The sequence below is a fragment of the Nothoprocta perdicaria genome, unplaced genomic scaffold, assembly GCF_003342845.1.
Source record: "Nothoprocta perdicaria isolate Ctin4 unplaced genomic scaffold, notPer1 scaffold_82, whole genome shotgun sequence".
Lineage (NCBI taxonomy): Eukaryota > Metazoa > Chordata > Aves > Tinamiformes > Tinamidae > Nothoprocta > Nothoprocta perdicaria.
In genome coordinates this window covers 2,845,875-2,853,221 of record NW_020456110.1, presented here as the reverse complement: position 1 = coordinate 2,853,221, position 7,347 = coordinate 2,845,875, and the positions used below count along the sequence as shown (strand labels likewise).

At 37.4% G+C, this 7,347-nt stretch overlaps 1 protein-coding gene across 2 annotated transcripts in view; it reads left to right on the top strand.

The window, feature by feature from the left end:
* The first annotated feature begins 1,226 nt into the window (after positions 1-1,226).
* TLE1 (transducin like enhancer of split 1) overlaps positions 1,227-7,347 on the top strand; it is a 60,994-nt gene continuing 54,873 nt past the window's right edge. For both annotated transcript variants that reach the window (XM_026051994.1, XM_026051993.1), the window contains exons 1-2: positions 1,227-1,286; positions 1,386-1,430. In XM_026051994.1, the coding sequence (XP_025907779.1) occupies positions 1,266-1,286; positions 1,386-1,430 (66 nt within the window). In that variant the 5' untranslated portion in view covers positions 1,227-1,265. The remainder of the gene's footprint in view (positions 1,287-1,385; positions 1,431-7,347) is intronic.

Below are 7,347 nucleotides of genomic sequence, written 5' to 3'. Positions count from 1 at the left end.
TCTGAGGCGCTCCCCGAGTAACCTGCAAAGCTGGACGGGTCCGGGGGACGCGTCGCACGTTTGCGCTTTTATGGAATGTACTGACGGGCCTCCCCGCGGTGCGGTGCCAAGGCGGGGCGGCCCGCCGAGCGTGCGCGGGTGCCGGCGCTGCCCGCGGGCGGCGCGCGCGGAGCGGGGGCCGAGCTGTGCCCGCGGTGCCCGCGCTGCCCGCGGCGCGCTCCTGCCGCGGAGCTTCGTGCTTGCGGCCCCGCTCTCCCCCGCGCATCCAGGTGCCGCTTTTCCGTGCTGCCTACACGAGGATTATCGGGGGGGGGGGGAATTCTCATCCTCGCAAAAGTCGTGTTTGCCCACCTCCGCAAGGCATAGGTGGGAGTGGAGTATCAGCCGGTTTGAGTGTTGGGATTCCCTTGGTTCTCGTCGGATTCTCTGTTTATGCCTGTGACGCGGTACTTTTAGTGTTGTCTATAACAGTTGACTTGCTTAAGCCATTCATTGCTATAAAATATGTAAACTATAAACATTTGATGCAATAAATGTGAGTAGAAAACGCTGGCTTACACCTTAACGACTGATCCTAGCTAGTGTCACTGGGAAAATAATTTTTTTTTTTTCTTACTGAAAATTGAAGAGAATGTGAAAGGTTTTCCCCTCAATGACAATGGTCAGAATGAAGGCTGTGAGTGAGAAATACAAGTTCCAAGTACAACTTTTAATTTAAAGAAACAAAAATAGAAAACATTGTAGTAAATGATGCTCGAAGCTTTTGATTTTGAAGTTGTGGACAAGCCAGCATAAACTAGAGATTATTTGGTGATGGAAATTATAGATGTGTTCAAGTTGCAATTCTAAMTGTGAGAGGCTATAATTTACCTAAATGTCAATCAGATGTTTTTACTTCTGGCAAGAAATTTGGAGAAATTCAGATTATGCTATCGTTTAAAAGTTSGTTGTGCTTCACAGCGACTTTCTGTCAAAGCATGAAGATTGCCTAAGTTGCTCTAAGGGAAACTTTGTCTTTTTTCATGAATGCTATCATATACCTTTCAAATTTCCTGTCCGGTGTTTGTTTGTATTCAGAGGATGAACTAAGTCTTTGTTTCTGTTTGCATGATAGTTTATGGGTTTTTTTTAAATGAGCTTTTTATTTCAAAATATAAATAAGGCGGGTAGATGTCAGAACAAATGACATAACGCTTACATGAAAGTGTGATCTATTTTGTAGCCTTAAATTGGAATGTGAGAAACTGGCAAGTGAAAAGACAGAAATGCAGAGGCACTATGTGATGGTAGGTACTTTATTTTTTTTCCTACATTATTACTGTAAATATCTTCTAATAGAGCTGTTAACTGACATGAGAAAGTAATGTATATTTCTTAATTTGCAGTATTATGAAATGTCATATGGATTAAACATTGAAATGCACAAACAGGTAAGGCATTTCACTTTCTAAACTACACAATATGTAGTCTAAGTGTAGATGACAATATCATAAGTCTGAAAGAATGAAATGATTTGTAGCTGAGAACCTTTACTTACCTACCCTCGAGAGGTGTGTGTTAGTCTGAGCAACACTTCTTTCTTTACCTAGGTTCAGCTTTACAGGATTTTATTTTGTCATTGATAGAGGCTTTGTTATGTAGAACCAGTCTGATATGTGCATAGCATATGTTGTGATAGTTGCTCAAATCCTTGCCATTTAAAGGTATGAAAAGATTAGTGACTTGGAAAGCTGTAGTTATGACTATGAGTTTGCAAGTTCCCATAAAATTCACACTTACGGCCACTATAATGGTGAATAAAGAGAGTATTGAACTGGAACAAGACACTAAGGACCTCGTAAGAGAAGAAAAGCTAAATGATTGCTCAGCCCAGAGGACCCTCAATTGAGTAGTCATTGTCTGCCAAAGAAAGCATTAATGGCAGGGTGTAAGTATTCTGTAGATATGCTGACACTCACTTTTTCATCAAGATGCTGGTACAATAAGTCTTTCAGAAATCGATGGCCTCTTAAAAAAATTATCATTAGATGAAGTTGCACAGTTGGACACATTTCAAAGTGCAACAATACAATTCTTTCTTGATGCATATGTGCTATTTCATTTAAAACCCTTGTTTCATTAAATTAAAGAGCATGGCTGACCAGCTAGGGCACAGCGAAGAAATTGATTAGTTCAGGCTTCAGATCTTCAGTATATTCAAAGACTTTCATTAAGCTAGTGAATTGCAGAGTTGAATTTTGCTTTCATAACTCTGAGCTCTTTGATTCTTTTTTTAAAATTTTTTTAATTGTTTAATTTTTCTTTCCTRTTCTAAAATACCTCATTTGCAGACAAACATGGACTGTATTGTAAACATAGGCTGATGTTAATTCCATGATAATTTTATATTTGGAAAGCTGGRTAAATTTCTGGTGTTTTGTGTTGTTTTTGGAGATGCAGTTGTTTAAGAAATATTATGATAATTATATTGTTTTAAAGCAATGCACTGAAAAGGTAGACAGAGCAACCTGAGTAGTGTTTGACTTGATTCTGTGCTGTTGCTGCTGTAATTTCTTTTGACTTCTATTTCAAAAGAATGCAGATTTTTTATGAGGTGATTTTTTTCAGGCTTCAAAATTATGAATGGTGTGTTGGTGTGTTTTATTTTATTTATTTATTCTACTACCCTCCTAAGTACCTTTAAAGTTGACTTCAGCTTGTGAGGAAGCCAACGTGTCTATGGGAATGATCTTTTTTGGTGTAAAGTTGATGTTTTATTATTTTTATAAGCTCTTTGAAGGGAGCATGGGACCTTCATAAATATACCAGTGATTAACTTCAGGATTAAAACAATTAAGTCCATGAGATTAACAGGTTTCTAAACTGAGGTTTCTACTATGACTTTATCATCTATGTATTGCAAGAGTTTAATCTTATGGCAACTTATTTATGGCAAGTATAAATATATACACTGTATGGAGTGATACCATAGTCTTACAAGATGCATATTAGACCTTTTTACTTACCTTAGTTCTAGTTGAGGAGAATAAAGAATGATAGCATAAGGAAAAAAAAAAAAAAAAAAAAAAAAAAAAAAAAAANAAAAAAAAAAAAAAAAAAAAAGGATAGATAATCATCCCTGGATTTGAGTCTTAGTTACTAGACTTTTGCGTGTTAAGTTGCTCTACTTTGTATTTAAAAAACAAACAAAAAAAAGACAAACAAAAGACCCTTCTTCATGTTAAAGAATATTGATTTAGATGATGGTACCAAATGATTGTGTTACAATTCAATATATAAGTGGTCTTAAGAAGATACAAACAAAAAACAGCATAATGACATTCTTCTGAATTTCTACTGCAAATGGTAAGTTCTGAGGAGGCATTTGGCAGATAGTAATCATAATTCTTATTAAAACTGGTGACGTCTAGCCCCAAGGGTGTAGCCAGGCTCAAATTGATGCTTTTTGCTGGCTGATCACCAGCATGGCCTAAGTGCTCATTATGTTGTAGAGAGGGCCTTTGGAGCTCTCATTACGTTTGACAGGAATTCTCTCTAGGGGAAAACTGGGCATTAGCTAGACTCCTGACAGGCTGAAATTATTCCTGCTTTATGGCTTATAACCAAATGCTAGCAAGACATCATCAGGGGACACGAAAAATTGTCATTTCTGACAACATCTTTGTTACTGAAAAACGCAGTGATGGGGAAACTTTCCACTGAACGAGCTTTAACGGTTTTAAGGCCGGCCTCCTGTGTAGATGTGACACTTGCTCTGTGTGAAGCCCTTCGAGCAGCTAGGCTGCCGTTTTCAAAAACAAAAAATTATACTGCAGCAGGGTTACTTTATGCTGTGTGCTGTGCAGATCATTGTTAAAGTGGACTTACTTGGATAAAATCATGTAACTGTGTTTGCCTCCTTATGAAAGGGTTGATTTCTGATACTGATTCTGATTCCCTTTGCATTTAGTTTGGCAATCTACTATAATTTAACTGAAATAAAGTTAGTTAGGACTTAAATGTTGCTATAAACGGACTTAATTGAGGTGAACTTTCCATATGCAAACAGCTGCATTAGAAAGCTTTCCACTTGAATATATTGCATATGAACCAAGAAGTAGCTGTGCTATGGTGATCCTTCACAACTTTAAATGTACCGCTTTGCTCTATTTAGTTGCATAAATCCAGATACTCCTGCTGCATTTCTCCCTGCTGTCTGAATGGTCAGCATTTTTAGAATTTCAGAGGTCTAATGAGGACATTGTGTGTGCATTATTTTACTGTTTACACACATTTGCTTTCTATACCTGAATAGTTACTAATATTTGCATACCTGCAACAAGCATCTGAAGATACTTCGAGTAGGTGCATATGATTAAGAGATGCAGATGCCATTTTCATTTGCATCAAGAATCATGAATAGGGACATTTTGTGTGGTTTTAAGTTCCCCTTCTGTGTTATTCTGTCCTAGTCAGATTTTCCCATTCTGACAGCCATGGCTAGCACAGCAGTTGCAGTAACTGTTAGTGCCAAGATGTTGAGCCTGTTGGGTGTTAAAAATCCTCCTGTACTTAAGGGATTCTGCCCTTGGCTATTAGGGGTGTGCCTCTTTATTTTTACCAAAAATTTCTGTCATCTGCTGTCACAAGACAGAAGATAAGACTTCCTGTGTGTTTAATACTCAGATTGTTTAGGTGCAAGATTGGCTTTTGTTCAGTGGCAGGCAGCCAAAGAAAGAAAAATATCATTGTTGCTGAAGCAACTGACAGATTATATGAGCTACTACATTATTTGTTTCTACTATCCTGAAAGTGACAGGTTGGTCTCCTTTTCTTTGAATGGATTATTGTGATCTTTGTGAACTGCCGAAAGGCAGTCCTGATATTTAGTACGATACGTCTTCTAGAAAGTACTAATAAAACAAACTTCTAAATAGTATGATAGCCATTCATCCAAGAGCTAGATACTCGTTTAACTTGGACAGGTTTGTAGAATAATTTCTAATGCTTTACACGCAAGGTCCACATTAGAAAATGTACTGGTACCTTATTAGGTACTTTCTTAGGTGTCTTTCTCCTCTTCTTTTTTTTTTTTTTTTCAAGGCTTTCACTATTTTTTTTTTTCTTTTCCTTTTCAGTACCCTTTTTCTTCCTTTCTTCTCTTTCCCATTATATTCGGTTCTTTTGGTGTGCCCTTTCCAGTCCTTTCCATCCCTTTCCTTTATTTCCTAGGTCCTTTCCTATGACTCTTCTGGGTATTTTCTGACTCATTCCCCATCATTTTCATCATTTTTGCCTTTTTACATACATGTGCTTTTTTATTTTTTCTGTCTTTCGCATTATTTTCCATTTTTTTGGCATGCATTTTCTGAGTCCTGTTCTGGGTCTTCTTTTCCATTTCTGGCACTTTTCTGGGTCCTTTTCCATTCTTTTCTGGTCCCTCATCAATGCCTCTTAAACTCCCTTCTAGAATTACTTCCCAGTTTACACTTCCCTTTTGGGTCTGCTTCTATGTTTTCACATTGTTTTCCATTCTTTTTAAGTCCTTTCCTGTTCCAAGTCCCTTCCTGGTCTTTTCTAATCCTTTCCATACCTCTTCTGCTCCCTTTTCCATGCCTTTTTGCTAATTTCTGACTTTTCCAATGCCTTTTACATTCTTTTACAATGCTTTTTTTTTTTTTTTCCTCTCTCCCCTCATTCTCTTCAATTCCTTCTTTCTGTCCTTCTCAGATTGTCTTTTCTGGGTTATTCTTCCATCCTTTTCTCTTCCATTCTTTTGAGTTCTGTTTCTCCTCTTGTCTAGTTTCTCACTTAGGGACTGATGTATAGTGTGTATGTGTATATAAAAATATATAAATGTACATATATGTGTGTATATATGTGTGTATATATATATGCACGTGTACACGTGTGTGTGTATATATACATGTATGCAGGTATGTATATATGTACATATATGTGTATATATACATATCTACAATAGCAAAACAGAACAGTGTTTGTTTTGTTTTTAATGCCTAGCAGCATAGTTTTGGGGTGATATGTTTTAGTTATCTCCATTCTTCCTGAATCTTTTTGATGTCTGTGTAAACAGTTGGTCAAAGTAACTTACTGTAAGGTGACGAGTCMGTGTATTGACAAGAACAGACACAATGGAAAACTGCATTAGGAGGCAAGCTGTTGGGATTTGCAGTAAATATATTACAGAACACAAGTGAATTGCCAATACTGCTTGTTTAGCAGTTTGCAAGGGCAATGGCAGTATGGATTTTTGAATTAGAGGGGAAGGACTGCTCTTTCTATGTGCTGGAACATCTAGTTGATAGCTGAGGAGAAAATTGATTTAGGGAACGAAATCCTGCTGCCTCTGTGCCATTTTAAAGGCTTTATTGCAGGTGAAAACAAAAAGGTACCTTTCAGTTTTGGAGAAGGGGAGCAGAATGAATATACTTGTCTAGATGCATCTCGAACAGGTGTATGAGGAAAGCCCCTTTTGTTAGGTCAAGATAAAGGACATTCAGAGCAGTGTCAACAATCTGTGGATGTCTGTGTACTTGTGGCATTGTTTTCATGTATTCTGAAAAACCCAAATTGGTCTCTGCTCCATTGTATGATGATCTCAGCCTTTTTAAATGTGGAGCTTTAAATTAAATGCCACAATTTGTTGGGGAAAAAAAAAGAACAGCTCAGCCAAAGATCATTCTCTTTTGTGGTGCTGCTACAATGGTTTCTATTTACAACAAAGGTTTAAGAAAAATAACTGAAACATTTGTTTATTCTTGTGTTTCTTTGGTGGGCGTGGGTGGGTTTGGGGGTAAGGTGGTTTTGAACTTTTGTTTTTGCAATTGTGTTTTAGGTTGTCAGACATTCCTGTTGAAGATTTATAAACACACATGCATATATACACATATATAAAATATGTATTTCTTTATATCTCTCCTTGCTCTCCTCCCTCGTTGGTTGCAATGCACATAACTGCACTGAAGGTCCATTTGTGACCTCCTATTGACAGTTTACCTCTGCCCTGTTTCCTGATTTTGGGGCATTATTTATTCATACATGGCATTGTGCTGGTAGTGACTGAAGGGCAGGCTAGCCTGGTAAAATTGAGTTTATTCTTTACTGAACCATAGTTTACATCAAGTATTATGCTGAACACAGCTAGCTGCCCGTAACTTCTAAATGATAGGTATAGGTCACCAGTTAGACAAACACAAATTATTTAATTAGCAAGAGCTCTTAGTTTGAAATTATAAATTAAATATGAATTGTAGAAGTGCAGGGGTAAGAAGGACTTTGTCCATGCTTTTATTTTAGTATGATTAGCTGTAACAATATATAATTCCTGACAGGGTACTTGTCTGATCT